General features: G+C 46.1%; 1 protein-coding gene and 1 pseudogene across 1 annotated transcript; one reads left to right on the top strand and one right to left on the bottom strand.

Annotated features, from left to right (window-relative positions):
* The first annotated feature begins 15,222 nt into the window (after positions 1-15,222).
* LOC100834630 (nuclear pore complex protein NUP43) lies at positions 15,223-18,421 on the top strand. The gene is made up of 5 exons (XM_003573580.4): positions 15,223-15,800; positions 16,695-16,764; positions 17,414-17,648; positions 17,734-17,807; positions 17,897-18,421. Exons 1-5 carry the CDS (start codon positions 15,223-15,225, stop codon positions 17,969-17,971), a joined length of 1,032 nt encoding a protein of 343 aa, XP_003573628.1. The 3' UTR covers positions 17,972-18,421.
* Positions 18,422-18,851: 430 nt separating this feature from the next.
* LOC100834935 lies at positions 18,852-23,659 on the bottom strand (annotated as a pseudogene).
* Positions 23,660-24,008: the final 349 nt, after the last annotated feature.

Here is a 24,008-nt window from a genome sequence, read left to right on the forward strand (position 1 = left end):
GCTGGAGCTCAGCCTCCGGGACCACCAGCTCTCGGGCGTCCTCCAGGGCTTGCCGGGCCAGCCACGCCTCTTCTTCGGCAAGGCTTGTCTCCTCGCGCAGCCGGGACAGTTCGCGCCGCTCTCTCTCCACGGCCTCCCGCACCTCGCCGAGCTGATTCTTGGCGGCGGTGTGGTGCTCCCTCACCTCCTTAAAGGAGGTGACACCTCCTTGAAGGAGGTGACGAAGGCCAATTGTTGGTCCCTGACGGCGTCCAGGAACCGGTGCCCCTGCTCAAAGATGCTCGGATCCCAAGTAAGGGGTTCCAAGCGACCCCGGCAAGGGTGCCGAGGTCAGTACCGTGGAGAGCCGCCGAGGACGATGAAGCCCCTGCTGCCGATGCGGGGCTGTGCGCAGGGTCGCCAGCCTGCTCCCGAGGGTCTTGATGTCCTTCCCCGGCAACTTCCCCTGCGCCTGCGCCCAGGGACCCCGGGGTTGGGGAGGCTTCCCTGCTCCCGGCGGGGGCCGTCCCCTGCTGGGCGGCAGGAGAGCCTGCGCCGGCTGCGCCCGCAGCTGCGGGCGCGTCACCGGGCACAGCCACGGCGGCGGTGGTGCCCACCGCTGCCGCTGTGTCCGCCGCAGCGGGACTGGGCGTGAGAGCCGGTTCCGGCTCCACCTCCGCCCCCACGGCCTCGACGACCGGGTCAAAATTGATCACGGCCGCGGCCGTTCTGGGTATGGGCACACTTGTGCCTGCGACGATGAGAAGCATAAGGATCAGCGAGTGATGGAGCTATCAAAGACAGACAAGAGTGACCAGGGTGGCTACCTTGCGCGGCCGCCGGGCTTGCCGGGGAAACCCCCCTGCCCCGCTTGTATCGGCGGGAGTGCCTGAGAGGCCTGCCACGGGCGAGCTGCCTCTCCCTGCAGAAAAAAGGTATGGTCATGAGTTTGGCTAACAAAAATTGCAATTGCAGAGGAGTGACGAAGACATACCAGCTGCCGGTCCTAGCTCCGTGGGGGCTGGGTCGCCAAGGGGCGCGCCCGTGTCGCTGCTGACACCTGCGACGATGGGATCGGCGGCGCCACTGGCATCGGCGCGCGTCCTCTTGCTGGGCATCCAGGGCGGGGAATCGCTCCTCGCCCTCTTGCTGGCACCCGCCGGCGAGGAGGACTTCAGGGGGTTACGCTGGAGCGCGAAGCCCCGGAAGACCCCCCGAGCAGGTGGCGCTGTGGGCGCCCGCGGAGTCGTCGTAACCCGGAGAGCTCCGGGCATCGACGGTGAGGCCACCGCAACGCCGGAAGCCACACTCGCGGAGGCCCCCGCTGCCGGAGCGAAGGCCGTTGCCGGGGCACCGGCAACCCCTGCGGGCACTGGCGCTGTCGGAGTCCCGGCGGGCGCCCTAGGACCGGTTGCTGCCACGGTATTGGCGGCTCCCGTTGAGGCGGGAGCCGCCGCCGAGACACCCGCGGCCCCTGTTGCCGCGGATGCCGTCGAGGTGCCGACGAGCGCCCCTGCAGCGGCCGCCACTGCAAGCTTGGTGACCGCTGTTGGGGCAGACGTCGTCATCGAGGAGATGGCTGCAGCCGCGGCAAACACCCTCGATCTCCTCAAGATCAGGGGCACGCTGTCGCTGCTTTCGTCGTCGTCCTCCACGGCGACGACCTCCGGGGAAGCCGCCGCCTGGCCCGCCTCGTCGTCCAGCGACTAGAGGGAGGGCCAGCTGGGCTCGGACCTGTCCACGCTCTCCTCGAGCACTTGTTTCTCACGGGGTGCTTGAGGGGGAGCGTGCTGGACCCGGGTGGGGGTGTCGTCCATTAACCCCCACTCGTTGCAGGGCGGGAAGGCGCCGACAACGTCGCTAAGCACCTGGACGTCGGCATGGAGGGAGGGAACCCCCGGCGGGAACTCCGTTGATTGGAAGATCTCGCCGGAGATCCCCCTCACCCATGTCCTAAGGGTCTCCAAGTCCACGCCGTCCTGCTGGAGGCGTGTCCTGTCCTTGGGACCCGTGTACATCCACGCGGGCCGGGAGCGTAGCTGCAGCGGGGCTATGCGCCGATGGACGAAGGTGGGAGCCACATCCACGTCGGTGAGCCCCGCTAGCCGCAGCGCCTTGATCTTCTCCCCGATGGGGGAAAGGTCGGCGCCGTGGTGGTACCTTTCCTGCCAACCGTTCTGGAGTACCGGCAACTCCGTCGGTGGCTGGATGAACTCCTGGGGATCCTCCACTCGGACCCAGCACCAGTCGCTCCGCCACTCTTTCTCAATCTTCTTCCCCGACCGGACGATGAACTCGAACTTCATCTAGTCGCGGGCGCGGAAGACCACCCCCGACGACATCGCCTTCACGTTGTCGATGCATGGATAGAAGTAGTGGCAGAAGAGCCCCACCGACAGCATCACCCCCACGAACGCCTCACAAAGGAACTGGAAGGTGGCGAGGAGGAACAGCGAGGTGGGGTGAAGCTACGCCACCTGCAGCTGGTAGGACTCCATCAGCGCGTGGAGGAATAGAGAGAAGGGCGGCACCATGCCGCAGAGGAGGAAGCGCGTGAACCCCCGGAAGTCGTTATCCTGGTGCTCGGCGCCCGCCGGGAAGATCTGCGTCTCCCCGTGCTCGTTGAAACGGGAAGCAACGGCATGCCGGAGCTTCCCCAGCGCCTCGCCATTGTAGCCAGGGCGGAAGAAGGTGACTGTGCCACGCATCTCCCGCCTCTTCTGGTCCTTGGCAGCGGCTGTTGGGTTCGTTGCATAGGAAACAAAAATTTTCCTACGAGAAGTGCGGAAGAAACCCAAGAATATATATACTAGATGTATGTAACGAGAGGGATCATGAACACCATACCCTCGTAGACCGCTAAGCGTTACGATCACGAGATCGTTGTTGGTGTAGTGAAACTTTCAATGAGATCAATCTCAGTGCCGAACGGACAGCACCTCCTTGGTATCCACACGTTCAGCTTCACGTTGTCTCCTCCTTCCTCGATCCAGCAAGCGAGAGGGAGAGGTAGACGAGATCCCGGCAGCACGACGGCGTGGTGACTATGGTGAATATTCTCACGGGCAGGGCTACGCCGTGCGCGTGAGAAGAGGAGGAGAGGAGGGCTCAGGGGAGAGAGATCCAACTGAAAGCTTGGGGTGTCTCTCTCCCTTGCCCCCCCTTCTATTTATATAGGGGTAGAGGAGGCGTGGCCGGCCAGGACTATCCCGTGGCCAGGACTCTCCGGCGGCCAGGACTCTCATGCGGCCAGGACTCTCCCGCGGCCAGGACTCTCCTCCTGGCCGCATGGGCCCCCTGTGGGCTAGCCCCTCGGCCCATTAAGGCCAGGGTGCTCCCTCACAGGCCCATTTAGCCCAGGGATAGGTGGGCCTCAAGGTGGAACCCTCCGGATCCCTCCGGAACCTTCTAGAAGCTTCCCGGTCAAAACCGGGAAATATTCCAAACTTTCCAGAACCCTGAAAACAACTTTCCATATATAAATCTTTATCTCCGGAACATTCCGGAGCTCCTCGTTGCGTCTAGGATCCCATCCAAGACTCCGAATCATAATTCGATATCATCATCATTTATCTCATCTAACCCAAGCAACATGAAACGTTAAGTGTGTGACCCTACGGGTTCGAGAACATGTGGACATGATCAAATATCAATAACCAATAGCGGGACCTGGATGTTCATAATAGTTCCCACATATTCCACGAAGATCTCATCGGTTGAACCACTATGTCGAGGATTCAATTAATCCAGTATCCAATTCTCTTTGTCTCCCGATATATTACTTGCCCGAGATTTGATCGTCAGTATCGCCATACCTAGTTTAATCTCGTTACCGGCAAGTTCTCTTTACTCGTTCCGTAATATAATACCCCCGCAACTAAACACATTAGTTGCATGCTTGCAAGCTCATTAGGATGTTATATTACCGAGAGGGCCCAAAGATATCTCTCCGTCACAAGGAGTGACAAATCCCAGTCTTGATCGATACAACCCAACAAGCACCTTCTGGGATACCTGAAAAACACCTTTATGATCACCCAGTTACGAGATGACGGTTGATGCCCACAAAGTATTCTTCCGGTACTAGGGAGTGGCATGATCTCATGGTCTAAAGAAATAATACTTGACATAATAAAACATAAGCAACTTAAACTTAAGTGACACGATCAAAAGCTATGTTTAGGTTTGGGTCTGTCCATCACATCATTCTCCTAATGATATGACCTCGTTATTAAATGACAACACATGTCTATGGTTAGGAAACCTTAACCATCTTTAATCAACGAGCTAATCTAGTAGAGGCGTATTAGGGACACGGTATTTGTTTATTTATCCACACATGTATTTGAGTTTCCAATCAATACAATTATAGCATGGGCAATAAACATTTATCAAGAACAATGAAATATGATAATAACAAATTTATTATTGCCTCTAGGGCATATTTCCAACAGTCTCCCACTTGCACTAGAGTCAATAATCTATTTTACATTGTAATAAATCTAACACCCATGGAGTCTTGGTGTTGATCATGTTTTGCTCGTGGAAGAGGTTTAGTCAACGGGTCTGCGACATTCAGATCCGTATGTACTTTGCAAATCTTTATGTCACCATCCTTGACATATTCACGAATAGTGTGAAACCGGCGTTTAATATGCTTGGAATTCTTGTGAGACCTCGGCTCCTTGGCGTTGGCTATGGCACCAGTGTTGTCACAATAGATGTCCATGGGATCCAACGCACTCGGAACCACACCAAGTTCAGATATGAACTCCTTCATCCAAACTCCTTCCTGTGCCGCTTCTGAAGCAGCCACATATTCCGCTTCAGTTGTTGATGCTGCCACAACGCTCTGCTTGGAACTCCTCCAGCTAACTGCACCACCATTCAAAATAAATACGTATCCGGATTGAGACTTAGAGTCATCCGGATCAGTGTCAAAACTAGCATCGACGTAACCCTTTACGACGAGCTGTTCGTCACCTCCATAAACGAGAAACATTTCTTTAGTCCTTTTTAGGTACTTAAGGATATTCTTAACTGCTGTCCAGTGTTCCACTCCTGGATCACTTTGGTACCTGCTAGTCAAACTAACAGCATGACACACGTCTGGTCTAGTACACAGCATGGCATACATAATAGAGCCTATGGCTGAGGCATAGGGGATACTATTCATCTTTTCTCTATCTTCTGCCGAAGCTGAACACTGAGTCTTACTCAATATCTTACCTTGCAACATGGGCAAGAACCCTTTCTTTGCTTGATCCATTTTGAACCTTTTCAAAACTTTGTCAAGGTATGTACTTTGTGTAAGTCCTATCAGCCGTCTTGATCTATCTCTATAAATCTTGATGCCTAATATGTAAGCTGCTTCACCAAGGTCTTTTATTGAAAAACTTTTATTCAAATAGCCTTTAACACTTTTAAGAAGTTCTATATCATTCCCAATCAGCAATATGTCATCCACATACAGTATTAGAAATGCTACAGAGCTCCCACTCACTTTCTTGTAAATACAAGCTTCTCCGTGAGTTTGGACAAATCCAAACCCTTTGATCACCTTATCAAAACGAAGATTCCAACTCCGAGATGCTTGCTTCAGCCCATAAATGGAACGCTGAAGTTTGCATACCTTATTAGCATCCTTAGGATCGACAAAACCTTTGGGCTGAACCATGTATAACTCTTCCTCAATGTGACCATTAAGGAACGCGGTTTTGACATCCATCTGCCAGATTTCGTAATCGAAAAATGCAGAAATTGCTAACATAATCCGAACAGACTTTAGCATCGCTACGGGTGAGAAAGTCTCATCGTAGTCAACTCCTTGAATTTGTCGAAAACCTTTTGCGACAAGTCGAGCTTTATAGACGATAACATTTCCATCAGCATCTGTTTTCTTCTTGAAAATCCATTTGTTCTCAACGGCCTTTCGGTCATTCGGTAAGTCTACCAAAGTCCATACTTGGTTTTCATACATGGATCCCATTTCGGATTTCATGGCTTCTAACCATTTTTCGGAGTCTGGGCTCATCATCGCTTCCTCATAATTCGCAGGTTCATCGTTGTCCAACAACATGACATTCATGACACGAACATTGTACCACTCAGGAGTATTACGTGTTCTCGTCGACCTGCGAAGTTCAGTAGTTGTCTCATTCAAAACTTCATGATCATTATCATTAGCTTCCTCTCTAGCTGATGCAGGATGCACGGGAACAGTTTCTGGTGCTGCGCTACACTCAAATTCGAGAGAAGGTTCAATAACCTCATCGAGCTCTACCTTCCTCCCACTCACTTCTTTCGAGAGAAACTCCTTCTCTAGAAAGGACCCGTTCTTAGTGACAAACACTTTTCCTTCGGATCTGTGATAGAAGGTGTACCCAATTGTTTCTTTAGGGTATCCTATGAAGACGCATTTTTCCGACTTGGGTTCGAGCTTATCAGGTTGTAGCCTTTTTACATAAGCTTCGCATCCCCAAACTTTAAGAAAGGACAGCTTAGGTTTCTTGCCAAACCATAATTCATACGGTGTCGTTTCAACGGATTTAGATGGTGCCCTATTTAAAGTGAATGCGGCTGTCTCTAATGCATAACCCCAAAACGACAGTGGCAAATCAGTAAGAGACATCATAGACCATACCATATCCAATAAAGTACGATTACGACGTTCGGACACACCATTGCGTTGTGGTGTTCCAGGCGGCGTAAGTTGTGAAACAATTCCACATTGTCTTAAATGCGTGCCAAACTCGTAACTCAAATATTCACCTCCACGATCCGATCGTAGAAATTTAATTTTCTTGTTACGATGATTCTCCACTTCATTCTGAAATTCCTTGAATTTTTCAAATGTCTCAGACTTGTTTTTCATTAAGTAAATATACCCATATCTACTCAAGTCATCTGTGAAGGTTAGGAAGTAACGATATCCACCGCACGTTGTAACACTCATTGGTCCGCACACATCAGTATGTATGATCTCCAACAAGTCACTGGCCCGTTCCATTATGCCTGAAAACGGGGTTCTAGTCATCTTACCCATGAGGCATGGTTCACATGTATCAAATGATTCAAAATCAAGTGATTCAAGTAGTCCATCAGAATGGAGTTTCTTCATGCGTTTTATACCAATATGACCTAGACGGCAGTGCCACAAATATGTTGAACTATCATTATCCACTTTGCACCTTTTGGCATTAACATTATGAATATGTGTGTCACTACTATCGAGACTTAAAAGAAATAAACCATTCACAAGTGGTGCATGACCATAAAAGATATTACTCATATAAATCGAACAACCATTATTCTCTGATTTAAATGAATAACCATCTTGCATTAAACAAGATCCTGATATAATGTTCATGCTCAACGCAGGCACCAAATAACAATTACTAAGGTTTAAAACTAATCCCGAAGATAAATGTAGAGGGAGCGTGCCGACGGCGATCACATCAACTTTTGATCCATTCCCGACGCGCATAGTCACCTCATCTCTTGCTAGTCTTCGTTTATTCTGTAGCTCCTGTTTCGAGTTACAAATGTGAGCAACTGAACCAGTATCAAATACCCAGGTGCTACTACGAGTACTAGTAAGGTACACATCAATAACATGTATATCAAATATACCTTTGACGTTGCCAGCCTTCTTATCTGCCAAGTACTTGGGGCAGTTACGTTTCCAGTGGCCAGTCCCCTTGCAGTAGAAGCACTCAGTATCCGGCTTAGGTCCAGATTTGGGCTTCTTCGCGGGAGTGGCAACAGTTTTGCCACCCTTCTTGAAATTTCCCTTCTTACCCTTTGCCTTCTTGAAACTGGTGGTCTTATTGACCATCAACACTTGATGCTCCTTTTTGATTTCCACCTCCGCGGTTTTTAACATCGCGAGGAGCTGAGGAAGTGTCCTATCCATCCCTTGCATATTGTAGTTCACCACAAAACTTTTATAGCTAGGTGGTAGTGACTGAAGAACCCGGTCAATGCCTAATTCATTAGGAATCTCAATTCCCAGTTGTCTCAGGCGGTCGGCGTACCCAGACATTCTGAGCACGTGCTCGCTAACGGAGCTGTTCTCCTCCATCTTGCAGTTAAAGAACCTTTCGGAGGCATCATACCTCTCCGCACGGGCTTGGGTCTGAAATAAAGTATTCAGTTCCCCAATCATAGCATATGCCGAGTGGTGCTCAAAACGCTTTTGGAGCTCAGGTTCCATACCAAGCAAGAGGCCGCACCTAACTACATTGTGGTCCTCAGATTGAGTCAGCCAAACGTTCCTAACGTCAGCAGACTCAGTTGCTGCGGGTTCTGCACCAAGCGCTGCATCAAAAACATAAGCCTTTTTGGCAGCTTCGAGGATAATCCTCACATTCCGGAACCAGTCCGTAAAGTTGCTTCCATTGGACTTCAGTTTATCTTTCTCTAGGAGAGTATTCATATTGAACGTAGTACGAGCCATTGATCTACAGCATATTTGCAAAGGCAATTAGACTAAGTTCATGATAATAAGTTCAAGCTAATCAAATTACTAATGAACTCCCACTAAAATCAACATCCCTCGGGTTGTTTAGTGACACATGATCCAAATCCACTACACCAAGTCCGATCATCACGTGAGATGGAGTAGCTTCAATGGTAAACATCAGCATGTTGATCACATCATTCATATGACTCATGTTTAACCTTTCGGTTCCTTGTGTTCCAAGGCCATGTCTGTACATGCTAGGCTCGTCAAGTTAACCAAAGTATTCCTGCATGTGTAAAACTGGCTTACACCCGTTGTATGCGAACGTAGAGTTTATAACACCCGATCATCACGTGGTGCTTCAAAACGACGAACTTTTGCAACGGTGCATACTAAGGGAGAACACATTATTATCTTGATATTAACAATGAGGGATCATCTTATAATGCTACCGTCAACTAAGCAAAATAAGATGCATAAAAGGGATAAACATCACATGCATAAATAATGTGACATGATATGGCCTTCTCTTCGTGTGCCTTTGATCTCCATCTCCAAAGCACGGGCATGATCTCCATCATCACCAGCATGGCGCCTAGGTCCTCGGGCGTCATGTATAGTTGCCTCCACCAACTATTGCTACTACGACTATTGCTACTACTAGCGATAAAGTAAAGCAATTACATGGCGATTAAATCATTGACATGAAGGTCATACAATAATTAATGAGACAACCATACGGCTCCTGCCGGTTGCCAAACTCATCGACATGCAAGTCGTGAAATATTACAAAACATGATCATCTCATACATCAAATATATTATATCATATCTTGGCCATACCACATCACATGCCCCTGCAAAAACACGTTAGACGCTTCTACTTTGTTGTTGCATGTTTTATGTGGCTTTAGGGGCTGCACTAAAAGAACCGTTCTTACTTACGCAAAAGCCACAACGGTGATATACAAATTGCTTATTAACCATATAGGCCTCCCATTGCAAATCAGATTTCAACTATAGTGGGAGAGACAGACACCCGCCAGCCGCCTTATGCAATACAAGTTGCATGTTAATTGCGGAACCGGTCTCTTGTGCGAAGACAAGTAAGGTTGGTCCGAGCCACTTCATCCCACTATCCCGCAAAATCCGATAGTGCACAAAGGAGGTAGCAATATGAACATCAACGCCCACAACTAAATTGTGTTCTACTCGTACAAAACATCTACGCATAGATCTAGCTCTGATACCACTGTTGGGTTCGTTGCATAGGAAACAAAAATTTTCCTACGAGAAGTGCGGAAGAAACCCAAGAATATATATACTAGATGTATGTAACGAGAGGGATCATGAACACCATACCCTCGTAGACCGCTAAGCGTTACGATCACGAGATCGTTGTTGGTGTAGTGAAACTTTCAATGAGATCAATCTCAGTGCCGAACGGACAGCACCTCCTTGGTATCCACACGTTCAGCTTCACGTTGTCTCCTCCTTCCTCGATCCAGCAAGCGAGAGGGAGAGGTAGACGAGATCCCGGCAGCACGACGGCGTGGTGACTATGGTGAATATTCTCACGGGCAGGGCTACGCCGTGCGCGTGAGAAGAGGAGGAGAGGAGGGCTCAGGGGAGAGAGATCCAACTGAAAGCTTGGGGTGTCTCTCTCCCTTGCCCCCCCTTCTATTTATATAGGGGTAGAGGAGGCGTGGCCGGCCAGGACTATCCCGTGGCCAGGACTCTCCGGCGGCCAGGACTCTCATGCGGCCAGGACTCTCCCGCGGCCAGGACTCTCCTCCTGGCCGCATGGGCCCCCTGTGGGCTAGCCCCTCGGCCCATTAAGGCCAGGGTGCTCCCTCACAGGCCCATTTAGCCCAGGGATAGGTGGGCCTCAAGGTGGAACCCTCCGGATCCCTCCGGAACCTTCTAGAAGCTTCCCGGTCAAAACCGGGAAATATTCCAAACTTTCCAGAACCCTGAAAACAACTTTCCATATATAAATCTTTATCTCCGGAACATTCCGGAGCTCCTCGTTGCGTCTAGGATCCCATCCAAGACTCCGAATCATAATTCGATATCATCATCATTTATCTCATCTAACCCAAGCAACATGAAACGTTAAGTGTGTGACCCTACGGGTTCGAGAACATGTGGACATGATCAAATATCAATAACCAATAGCGGGACCTGGATGTTCATAATAGTTCCCACATATTCCACGAAGATCTCATCGGTTGAACCACTATGTCGAGGATTCAATTAATCCAGTATCCAATTCTCTTTGTCTCGCGATATATTACTTGCCCGAGATTTGATCGTCAGTATCGCCATACCTAGTTTAATCTCGTTACCGGCAAGTTCTCTTTACTCGTTCCGTAATATAATACCCCCGCAACTAAACACATTAGTTGCATGCTTGCAAGCTCATTAGGATGTTATATTACCGAGAGGGCCCAAAGATATCTCTCCGTCACAAGGAGTGACAAATCCCAGTCTTGATCGATACAACCCAACAAGCACCTTCTGGGATACCTGAAAAACACCTTTATGATCACCCAGTTACGAGATGACGGTTGATGCCCACAAAGTATTCTTCCGGTACTAGGGAGTGGCATGATCTCATGGTCTAAAGAAATAATACTTGACATAATAAAACATAAGCAACTTAAACTTAAGTGACACGATCAAAAGCTATGTTTAGGTTTGGGTCTGTCCATCACATCATTCTCCTAATGATATGACCTCGTTATTAAATGACAACACATGTCTATGGTTAGGAAACCTTAACCATCTTTAATCAACGAGCTAATCTAGTAGAGGCGTATTAGGGACACGGTATTTGTTTATTTATCCACACATGTATTTGAGTTTCCAATCAATACAATTATAGCATGGGCAATAAACATTTATCAAGAACAATGAAATATGATAATAACAAATTTATTATTGCCTCTAGGGCATATTTCCAACAGCGGCCTCCTTGATCGCCGCCTCGGTCTTGCTCGTTGCAGCCCTCTTCGAGACTTGGACCTCCTTCCCCTTTCTGGTGGTGGGGGGCTCCATGGAAAGCGAGGGCGGAAGCTAGCAGGAGCGCAGGGATGCGAGATGTGAAAGGGGATGGAAGTGAAGGCAAGGGGGGCAGAGTGTTGTTCCCCTTTTGGCAACAGTAATGACTTTATAACGCCGGCCGTTTGGTAACGGCCGGTTCCGTACCCTACGGGTGCGCGGGGATAACTCCTAATCATCAGGAGTAATGTGCGGAGTGGCCTTAACTTCCCTATTTAGGGGGGGAGTTAGGGCGGAAATCACGCGTCCACTACTCCGTTTGTAACGGCTCCGTACACGGGGCGGCGAAGGGACGCGGGCCCGTGACTGATCGGGGCCCACGCGCCGGTTGAGGGCGTAGCCCGGCAACCGACCAGGGGGAAGACTCTTCCGGGAACAGGTGATGCCGGCCCACGCCCGGGGGCTACTGTCGCACCAGTGGCACCATTCTCGAGTTCCCGGGAAGGCTTCATCCTGGGCAACGTCTATGAGCAGCCCGGCAAGCTACCAGCCCGGAAGGGGCTAGCGGGGCTTCTAGGAACATTCCCGCCTGGGCACCTCCCGGGAAGCTGCTTCCTGGGGGAGGTTCCCGGGTGCGTTGGGCCCGGGTGCTTCCCGGAGTCGACTTGCCGGGACGAGGGGTTCCCGGGCGCATGCCCCCGCCTCAGGCGCGGGGCCCAGTGGCCAGATTTACAGCGCCATGAGGACGCGTGGCGCGCGTGGGATGCACGGTCCCACCAGGGCAAGGAGTAAGGCGCACGGCTCAGTAAATGAGCCGACCGACGGGTTGTTACCCGTCCGATCAAAGGAACAGTGGCTGTCCAATCCTACTCTAGGGGTTTTAGACCCCTAGCGGCAGAGGTGGCGTCCATGCATGCCACCAGCTCACCGGGGGGAGTTGTATGCCTCCCCGCCCGACACTTGTAGCCCATGCACCACGGCACCTGTGGCATCCCCTTGAGTATAAAAGGAGGACCCATGCCAACGGTCAAGAGGTTCCGCATGTGTTGGTCTGGTTCCGAGTAGGGAAAAAAGGTTAGGCAGAAGATTAGTTGGCTCCAGTGGGCAGCTGGGCGACCAGCTCATAGTCGGCTTCCTGCACGAGCAAAGGGTAGTAAGAGGTACCTAGCCAGAGGGAGAAAGCCCGGGAACTTGCCCGACAACTTGTAAACGCTCGATCCACAATCAATATCAGCTCAGACAAGCAGGACGTAGAGTTTTACACCTTCGGGTGGCCCGAACCTGGGTAAAAAACGTGCGTGTGCTTGTTCTTGGATTAGCACGCACTCTCTAGTACTTCCCTTCGCCGGCCCCGTAGGGCCTCATCGGCCGTGCCAGTGATCATCGGGGCTCTGCCCCGACGCCCCTACCGAACCTAAAAGGGGGCCGTGACCGCACACCCCCGGTGTCGGAGCACCGTGCGACGACACAATTCATACATCCAAACATAGTCTTAATGAACAGATTTAGACTACTAGAACTAAATTGAACTGCGACACCAAATTCAAAGCCTGTATGCATTTCTTTGACTAATTTGCAAAGCTTTTGCCTCATCAAAAAACAAAAAAGGACAGGACTAGAGAGTGGCCGTTGGCTGGTTAAGCCTAGCCAGCCAATGACTGATACAGAAAGTAAAAAATCACACGGTATAGCTACAAAAGGAAACAATCCTGACAAGACCAACGCGCGCGAGAAAAGTTCCTCTATCTTTACTTCAGCATGTCTTACACGTGGTGTTACATGCATTTAATTTCCTTAATTTTTTTCAAAACGCCATAACTTTCAAACCACACGCCGAAATGACGAACTGTTTTCACCGTTGGCTTTACCGCAACGAGATCTTCAAAACTAGATGCAACTTGGGTATATTTTGACCAATATTTTACAAAAAGCAACTTTTGCGAGAGACTGTGCAACTTTAGCACTCATATTAGCAACTTTAACTTTCATAGTATCAACTTTGACTTACATATCAGTAGCAGTTTTTGCTCACTCTAACAATTTCGATTTCTATACTGACAACTTTGACTAAAATACTAGCGACTTTGGCTTCCACCCGATGACAGTTTTTGCTCCACTCTAGCAAGTTTACTCCGTCATAAACAACTTCGGTATGCCTCGGCTGTAACTTTTGCGATGTGTTGGGAACTTTGTCTTCGGTGCCATCAAGTTTTACTCCTGTAGTAGCAACTATTGCACCCATACTAGCAACTTCAATTCTCATACTAGCAACTATTACTCGCATATTAGCAACTTTGACTCAAACACTTGCAATCACTACTCCCGTTATGGCAACTTTAGCCCACTACCATTTGCAATTTTTTGCTCTTCTCTAGAAACTTTCGCACCATCGCAGACATCTTTGGTGTGGCAGATCAAACTTCCGCTAGCGTGTGACAAACTTCTTCTAACTTTCACTCATACTAGCAACTTTAAATCATATATCGACAACTTTCACTCTCATACTAGCAACTTTAAATCATATATCGACAACTTTCACTCTCATACTAGCAAATTTGATTTTTGTATTAAATAGCAACTAGCTTTCACTCTCACGCTAGCAACTTTGGCTGCTATATCAGCAACTTTCACTCTCATACTAGCAATTGTACTCTTATACTGACAACTTTGATTCTAATACTAACAATTTTGACTTGGATACTAGCAACTTTAACTCCCAAACAACTCTTACTCCCATCTGATAGCAACATTTTGCTCCACTGCAGCAACTTACAATCCATCACAAACAATTTTGGTGTGCCCGGTGACAACTTTGCTATTGTTTTGCGAACTTTGTCTTCTATGCCGATAAATTTGGCTCCCATCCGGTAGCAATTTTGATACACTTTGGCAACTTTAACTCCATCACGAACTACGGTTTTTTGTGCCCGGTGGGCGGTGGCAACTTTCGCTAATGTTTGGCAACTTCGTCTTTCGTGCTAGCAACTTTGGCTCTCATACCGACAACTTTGTTAACACATGAGCCAACGGTTGTAATAGAGTAGCGAAATTTGCTAATAGAGGAGCCAAAGTTGCCAACACATGAGATAAACTTGTTACGAGAAGAGTAGTGGAAATTGTCCATCAAAGTATGTGGCTAACAGAGAAGTCAATATTGCCGACTAAATATTAAAGTTGTCAGTAGAGCAGCCAAAATTGCAGCACATGAGCCAAAATTGTCGGGATGTAAATTGAAACTGTGAATACATGAGCGAAAGTTGCTAACCGAGGAGTCATAATTGTTTACAATATAGTGTAGCAGAAGTTACTAGCGGAACGATCAATGTTGTTTACATATAAGAGAAAGTTGCTTTTTGAAAAAACGATGTCGAAACATACCCATATGAGGTCTAGTTTTGAAGATCTTGTCGCAAGAGTTCCAACGTGAAAACGGATCATATTTTTTACGTCCGGTTTGAAAGTTATGATCTTTTGAATTTTGAAAAACAAAATTAATCCCACGTAATATCAGCGCACGCCTGACTACATGGTCCATAGTTAAGTTAGTTAAAAGAAAAGGAAAAACTGCATGTGGATTGTTTTGTTCGACTCAGGACCAATTGCACTCGTAACTGAGAAAAAAATTGCAGCTGCACCTGTCAGCTCTTAGGAAAAAAGAAAAGTCCGCTCGATTTCATATCTTCGTGTCCCCTCCAAACGTCCAAAAAGTCCCAACCAACTCGGCTGAGGAAACGACTCAAACAGTCAAACCCCAAACCTTCCAAAGCCACCACATCAATGGCGGACTCCCCCTCCTTCCGCCGCCACCCGCTTCCCTTCTCCATCGACCTGGTCCGCTGGCTCCCTTCCTCCACCTCCTCGGGCCGCCTCCTCGCCGCCGCCGTCCACGACCTCTCCTCTTCCCAACTCCATCTCCTCCCCCTCCCCGACCCTGCCTCCCCGCTCGCCTCCCTCCCGCTCCCCTCCCGAGCCACCGCCCTCCGCTGCTCCCCATCCGTGCTCGCCGCGGCCACCTCCTCCGGCTCCCTCCACCTCCTCCCCTCCTCCTTCGACGCCGGCTCGGCGATATCCGTTCCCAGCGGCGCGGGGTTCCACGTGGGGCCCGTGCGCGGGCTTGACTGCGGCGGGGAGGAGTGGGTGACGGCGGGGGAGGACGGCAGGGTGCACGTGGTTTCCGGTGGCGGCGACGGCAGGGTGGTCGCGAAGAGGGTTTGGGATGGGAAGGGAATGTCGGGGTATGAGGCGGCGAGGTGGGCGTCGTCCGCGGAGTTCGCCACCGGCGGCGCCGGCTGCGGCGTGCAGTGGTGGGACCGGAGGAAGGGGGACGCCGTGGTGGCGCAGTGCAAGGGCATCTGGTGAGTGTGAGTCTGACTGGATTTTGCATTTTCTGCTGTTTGATTCATGTGCTTCAAGGTGTTGTGGGCAGTGCGATATAGGTTCTCTGGTAGCCCTTCATGCGGACTATAAGAGACATATGTTATTTTGATCAATGCTTCACTAGTTTGGTTATCCTATTATGGTTGAATGCAGTGATGCGCAGATACTTTTTTCATTCCGGATAAAAGAACACTAAGCTTAAGGTTTACTCTTTGTATATTTTTGTTGTGTGATGGTCTTCATATCAAGATGTCACTGGCTCTGTGTTTTGAAAGAAATGCACGTTCTCATATGGATCAGATGATTATGTTCTGCAATAATTTGTCTCGAAATATTAAGAAAATGTTTTTGCCATATTTACGTTCCATTTCCAGAAGGCTATGGCTCATTATTTGTCATTCTGTTGACTGATTAGTAGCAATGGAGAAGCTTTCAGGTGCGAAACTTGATAAACTGCACAATCTTGTCAATTTATGCTTGGAGTGTACTGCTAAGATATTCCCTAATGTATGGGACAACTACCTGGTTTTGGTTTATTTAGTGAGAAGCAGAAAGATTGGATCTGTGGCTTTTCATAGGATTGATGGCTTTTAGGTCAACCTGTAATCTTGCAAAACATCATGTGGATTTAGCTGTACTCCCAGCAAATATATAGTTGGAAGATTAAGGTTCTTTCACATGCTCAGGTCATATAGCACTGGTTGTATTACTTTCAAGTTTCAACTGGTTAATTCTGCTAACATGTGATAAAAATAGGAAAAACAGAAGTCATAATTATCGTTGTGCAACTGAATATAGTATCATAATTTTATATTGTTCCTAATGCTCCATTGGTGCTATTATGCTGATTTCATTAACTTGTAATTTTGCAGGGGTCGTGGCATTGCCACTGGCATGGTGCATTCCATTGATATCCATCCATCAAGAAAGCATATCTGTGTGGTATGTCAATATAACTCTTTGCATGAACCGGGAAATAGTAAATGTATGTTCACTTAAGTGAATGCACAGTTTTAATAAAGTTTCCCTTGTTATGTTTTCCTGTGAATAATTGGAACCTTCATATTGACCATAAAGCATAACTCATGATGATACTTTTGTTCTTTCACCAGATATTTGGCACTTAAAGATAAGACACTAGTATAAACGAGTGATTGAACATAACACCCAAAACATAGGGTTAAGTGCTTTGGTGGGTCTAGGACAAGAAAATTATTCAGGTATTGTGTAACTAAGCTATGATTGAGCTGCATAAATCGAACCATGATTTTAAACCTAGGATGTGGGTAATTGGTGTGTATACCCTGTGAAGCCAGCCATAACTATATGAGACTGGGCCTAGAGATAGGTAGGGAGTAGGTGCAACTGTTGAACTCTCAAGTGGCAAGGTGATTGAGTTGTGACCACACTGTTAAACCTAAGATACAGGTAACTGGCTTGCCACCAATGAGGGCAGCCAGCTCATGTTATCTCAAGCACACAGAACCCAAACATGGGTCAACCCCTGTTGAGCACATAGTTGTAATTAGTTGAATGGAAGTGTTTAGCTGAACCGTTACTACAAAGATGAATCGCCTCTAAATGTTTGTAGGTGGGAGGCTCCTCAGGGACAATATTTGCTTGGGACCTACGCTGGCAACAACAACCAATACCGCTCTCTGGTGTAGGCCTTGATGGAACAGCACAATCTGTGTGTGAGAGTGAGGTCTGGGAGGTTCTTTTTGATAACTACACACAGTCTTCTGATATTATTTCATCTGCCTCAACACGAATGTTACCTGTGATGATGTGCTCAGAGGATGGAATCCTTGCAATTGTCGAACAAGGTGAGCCAGTGGCCAGAAAGCTATAACTGTGTCCATTGTTGACTTCTTTAATGCAAAGTGCTTAAGATGTGTCAATTTTTACCAGACGAGAGACCTCTTGAATTGCTTGCCGAACCCTGTGCTATCAACTCCTTTGATATTGATCCTCAGAACCCTTCTGTAAGTTTATGTCTGCTCCAGGTTGAATAGAGCAAGTTTTTGTTTCTTGATGATGAGCTGTAATCATCTTCTGTTTTTTTTTTTCACAGGATGTGGTCTGTGCCCTGGAATGGGAATCAATTGGTGTTCTAACACGGGGAAGGGATGCAATGGCAGAAGAATGAAGAGTTTCACTCTAATGATTTCTTTAAATGCCCCTGTGTGATTTCCTGTAATTGCCTGGGGTGCAACTACTTGAGAAATCCGGGTAAGCCATCTTATGAGGATGACATGCTGATCAATTTGTTTTTTTTTTTTGGGAAGACCCAATTTGTTACTCATCGGCTACAATCGTATGGAAGAGTGTTTGGCATTTATTTGGTCCATCGACTTTGTGTAAGCCTCTGCTGCTGGAAGAGTATACGCTGGAAGTTTAATTCACTGGTTTGAACAAGTTATGTTGTCATTGTAATTGCAGATAGTAGAAAAACTTGTTGAACGCTAGATCATTCTTGGCTGCATAACGGTGCTTACCAGATCAGAGCTGGAAATCAGATGCTGCTGTTTAGTTCAGAATTTCTGTGTACTGAATGCCTGAATCTATGCTGTCTTCATAGAACACCACTATTTTACAATTGCCATGAAAATTGACCGGGAAACCTGAAACAGTTGGAAAGAAGCAAGTTCTTTCTCTTTTCATTTTCGTGTTCATTTTTATTTATTCAGAGGGCAGTATCATTATAGCAGATCAAATGAAGCTCCTGCATAGATGTTCTACCACTGTGGGTGAGGTGCTTTGCCATCGTGAAGGCAAGTGAGGATGGGAAGAGGATTGCGACCACGGTATGGTCCTAACCTACTTTCGCAAAGGCCTCAGGATTTGAAGGATGCTTCGGTAGCCTAGCAAACCATTATCAGTAAAACAATAATTGCACAAAACTACATGTAAAACCTGTATATAAAAATTACTACACAGACAAGAGTGGGGAGACCTCGTGTGTGTTCCATTTCACCAGCGTTAGGAATTCAAATTTGCAGAAATGAAGAATCAGACATCTACAGTACTGCAAGATAAGTCCCTTGAATCATTCTATAGAATCGAATTTGAAATGTTGAGCGAGAGGTGAATCAGCTCCCCAGAGAGAAATTTAAATGTTTACAATCACAAGCTGTTCCTGCTCTTGACAAAGGAATGCCACGAGAATCCGTATAAGAAGGCTAAAAATTAACTAGAAGCCCGTTTGTTAGTAGTTCTCGATAAAAAAAAAAAAAAGAGGCATATGCCTCATCTCCTTCAGTGCTTGACAAAAAATAAGAACTACTTACGTCTACAGGGGAACTATGGCTACCTGGTTAGTTAGCTACACAATCAAATCCTAACTCAGAAACTTCTCAGAGCTTTAAGATGGAGGCTGAATGTCATTGAGCAACAATCATTTTGTTAATTCAGTCCAATGATCACTCAACCAGATTGCAAAATTCATTTCTGTGGTTGAAGTTTCTCAACGGAGTGCAGGTACACTGAGACAGACACAACCCTGCAAATTGAGCATATTTCACGAGTCTTAGCACAAGCTGAGGTGTTATGATCAACGGAGGCTGCATTTTAATTGACACTTACGTCGATCCGAGGAAGAATGCGATGGATAGGTGGAAGCCAAACAAAAAGACAGATGCAACTGCTGTTAGAAGCATTGCAACTGAAGTTGAATAAACCTGTAACACACCAGAAGAACACTGCATTTCCTCAATCGACAAAAAGTTGAGAAACAACACTTCCCAAGAAAATGGACAGATATTGTGGAACCAAGGAAGTATTAATTTAATAACTGCAGTTTTATCAATACACAGTAAGACCAAAAAATAAGTTCTAGGTTCTAATCCTCTACAAGATGCATGTGATGTGTCTATATGCACACAAAAGGACAAGGCCATAGTAGAAAATGCCTATTTGTTTTTCAGTAACAAAATGATATTTGTCAACACGCAATGCTGAAACTCCTTCTGAGCACTAATTGCAGCAACTTCTTTTTGCAACATGAATATGTTATGCAGTCTCAAGTGCCTAAAATATATTCCTACAAGCTTATCCCACAGACACAGGATTGATTGAGGATAGTTCTCTTGGTTTCAAAAAAAAATGAAGAGGAACTTGCATGATTTAGACAATATAAAGCACTAAGATAAGGATCAATAATTTGCCAACTCCAAGCCCACCAAGACTTCTGTATCAAAAGAAGTTTATCATTAGATAAAGAAACCATCTTTACTAAACCTTTAAACTGACAGGCTTTCATGATATTCAACCATCATCTATGCAATTGAAGCATTGTAAGATGGTTGATGGGGAGAAATTGATTCTACTTCAATGCCACATACCTTGACAATATTATCAGCATACTTCATCACCATTGAAACAGCAATCCCACTACAAGGTAAATCAAGACATTGTAAGATGGTTGATGGGGTCGAATATAAAGCAAAGCAATTAGTAGTTGGTACCTCAGTGCATGGTTAAATATCATCAGAACTGTGATGAATGAATATCCATGGAAAAAGCCTCTGTACCAAATAGTGTAATAATAACTCAAACTGTTGACACTATGAACTTACTATGCTGTACACAACATAGAATTCAGTAACTAGCAAAAATACTCACTTATTCATGACTTCATCATAGTCCTGAACACAGATTGCAACTAGATTGAAGACCAGACCAAAAATGTATAGCCAAAAGTTCTGCACATTGATGTTTCTTGATGGGCGTTTTTTTATAATAGCCTGCATTGTCAAAAAGAAAACTTCCCTTAGTTTTCAGATCAAACGAATGTTGTGTATATACCCCAGAGAATGATGCATGGTCAGATATTAGGTAAACAGGGGAAAAGACCAACAAGGCATACTTCTGTATATACCCCAGCAAACCACATAGAAGAGCCATCACCTGCAAGAAAAAAAATCATTTCAGACAGTTGAGTTAAACCCTTCCTGTAGTAATCTAAATATCTAAATTGAATATCTCCTCTATTACAACTCACAGTTGCCATCATCCAACCTTGAATGGGAGTTTGAAGAACGTGGTCAGACCTGAAAGGGCAAATAACATTTCAACCAGTAACATGACTCGTTCTCCCCAAAAAGGTAACAAGACTGACACCTCACGTCCCAATAAATGAACAACTAATTACTAGAGAATATCAAACAAAGATACATTTCGAAATTCAAATGGTTTATTTCTTACGAAGGACTGAGTTGAGCTTGTGCAGCCAGCACAAAGAAGAACAAATGCCGCCCATTGAATTTCGCTTAGCCTGAAAAACATATGAAAGACACTTAGTACCCATGCACCAGCTGATGTGTTACAGCTTGAAAAGGAAACATGTGCTAGACTGTTGGTGAAGCAAGAAGGAACAGAAGGCAAGGTGCGCTTCTGTTCATCATTTGCTTCATTTCTTCCAATTCTGCTATAATTCGTACATTCAAAGGTTTGAAAATGAAAATCTAAGAGGGGCTCTACCTATACTGTCAATTCATGCCTCCATTCCAAGCTATAAAGAAATGAGCAATCTAAATATCAGGTATAATTATAGTATCCACCTCCTCAGAATAGAAACTCACTTCTTTTTGAGAATGATGCGGTACAAGACACCTGTGCTGATGATATTAAGGTTCTTCAAAATCTGGTACGCGGGTGCATCCACATAAGCAAATATATAGTACTGGCATATAGCAGAAAGTGGAAGAGTATGTCAACATACTTTGAATCATGAAACTTTGACTATAACATGAAGAACTATGCATACCTGCAATAAGTTCTACAGCGGGAATTGGATAAACACTAACTTCATCAAGAGAAGTGATTAACCTGAAAAATAATTAAATCATATGGCTACTGAAAAATCAGAGGGCAATTCTATAGGATTTAAATTTATTTGGAACATAATAACATATTAATCATATTTAACTCAAAAACATACTTATAAGTCAACAAAAATTGGACACCAGAGTTTCATGATGTTGTTCTCTATGGTTGACCTATATGATTCGCAGTTTCAGAACATTTTCGAAAACAATTTGGATAGTCTAGTTCTGTCTAAAAAACTCTTCAATCTGCCATGCCTTGATAATTAAATAGACATGTTATGATGTAGAAACGGGATATGAGTAACATAGTTGACAAAATGATGTCCTCACCTATTATCTTCTTGAATACCTTGATTATTCCATGTCCTAGAAAGGGAAGCTAGCGATAGCAGGCATTTTAAAGCTTCTACCTAGCCAAGCATAAAGAAAAACATTATCAGAAGAACAGATAGAAAATATGACACTGAAATGGTATGCATAACCTGAATCGTAAGTAGAATATAGAACTCTACCCGTATTTCCTCACCGAAAAGTTAGCCGTTGTGACACTATAATCATATTTTCCGGCTCTTTTTGACCACACAATTAGTATTGCTTGTGAACTTGTTAGCAATGTCAAAGCTATGGTAACAATGGACCTGTCATGATACATTGAAAATAGATCAGATCGATTGCAAGGAAGTATGAATGTAGCATAGAGATTTGAAGGGGATTAACACTTGCTTTAGTTTCCAACTGGAGCCCTTTGAGCCTCCTGTGGAGCTGAGACCTGCTGTTGCTGCAATTGTAGCTGATGGAATCAATAGAGTTCATACTGTTGATATCAAGATAGAGAATTTGTATGATGCATCAGTGGCTTACCACTGGCGCTAGACAGAGCCCTCCCGCTGAGGCTTTCTACATCCTTGCAGGATATATCATCATAAGTCTCCTTTAGATGAAAAAGAAGATAGGTTAGAACATGATCTATTACTGATAAAGTGCAGGACTCTGGTGTAACAAATAGAAGCACATACAGACACCCAACAAGATTACTAGTACTTTTTTCTCATTTTTTGCCACATGGTTTGGTTACTGCTAGGAGCTATTAACTGGACAAATTTACCCAAAAACCCGGAACTGACAAATGGCACATTCTGTTTCAGTCTAGTTGACTAGGAACTAACAGGGACTGGCAAGTTTTATGGAATGGGTTAACTACCAAATCAGTCTTCAGATTATGTTTTTTTGTAGCTGCGACTGACGTACAAGGCCATCACACACTCCAGTGTACAATTTTAAAAATGTTAGCCGCACAATACAATTGCACATAAATACATGCATCCAAGATCCAACTGCAAACTGTGAGTTCTACAGAAACGAAGAACTTGTATGAGCAATCAGGTGCATCACAAAAAGTTAGTACTTCAGGTGAATTGTAAAACTTGAGGCAGCCCAACCAGTAACCGACAACACCAATTTACTCAACCCAAGACAAGAGCTTGAGCCACGAACACAAATGATTTAGAGTTTTACATAGTTTGGATTGCTTAAGCTTGGTAAACAACCTTTCAGTTCAAGTAGTGAGTGGTCAGTGCCGCACTTCATATATCGGCTGGGTTGAGAACGCGATGCTGAATTTGGTTTAGAAATGTAGCTTCCAAGGACTACAGTAACCAGGAACTGACAGCCTTTAGACTCCTGAAGGCGATTCCTTGAGACAAACAAGATCCCGAAAAGGGGGAAATCCTGAAACAAACCGGCTGAAAAAGCGACCTAATTCGAGTTGGCGGTGCGCCCTGGGACGCACTGGATCAGACAAATTCCTCGTCTTCTAGGGTTTTGGGGGGCTCTGCTGATGCTAATTGGACAAAGTAATTGAGTGAGTTACCTGATCTTTCACTCCTCTGTACTCCATTGCCGTCTCTCCTCTCCTCTGCTCGCTTTTCTCCAAGCTAGTCAGGATCGCCCTCTCCTTCAATGCGGCGAGGAAGGCCAGTCACGGGGCCTGGTTAGTCGTAACGGGCGACGGTAGGGCCCGCAAATATGGATATATATATATATATATATATGCCTAAAAAGCATCGAGATACATGAAACAGAAAGTCCCTTAATATGTGATGAAGAGAGTAAATGAGTACTCCGTGGCGTAACGGGTGACTATGGAGTACATTTGTTTGGGGTACATATTTTTGGCAAAAGCGTGAACAAATATGGAATATTTGATACTAAGGAAACTTAAAAATAAGGGTATCCGCAATAGCAAAGTCCATACTAACTCTCCATATCATTTAGAGTAAACGGTAAAATAACATGTGCAAGGTCTTTAAACTGGGTCTGGATAAATTGTTAGTATTAAATGTAATGTTGTGCAATGGT

The sequence above is a fragment of the Brachypodium distachyon genome, chromosome 3 (genome assembly GCF_000005505.3).
Source record: "Brachypodium distachyon strain Bd21 chromosome 3, Brachypodium_distachyon_v3.0, whole genome shotgun sequence".
Lineage (NCBI taxonomy): Eukaryota > Viridiplantae > Streptophyta > Magnoliopsida > Poales > Poaceae > Brachypodium > Brachypodium distachyon.

Coding starts and splice junctions, on each gene's coding strand:
- LOC100834630 (XM_003573580.4), top strand. CDS start 15,223: ATGGCGGACTCCCCCTCCTTCCGCCGCCACCCGCTTCCCTTCTCCATC. Junction 16,765..17,413: donor CAAGAAAGCATATCTGTGTG/GTATGTCAATAT, acceptor AAATGTTTGTAG/GTGGGAGGCTCCTCAGGGAC. Junction 17,808..17,896: donor TTGATCCTCAGAACCCTTCT/GTAAGTTTATGT, acceptor TTTTTTTCACAG/GATGTGGTCTGTGCCCTGGA.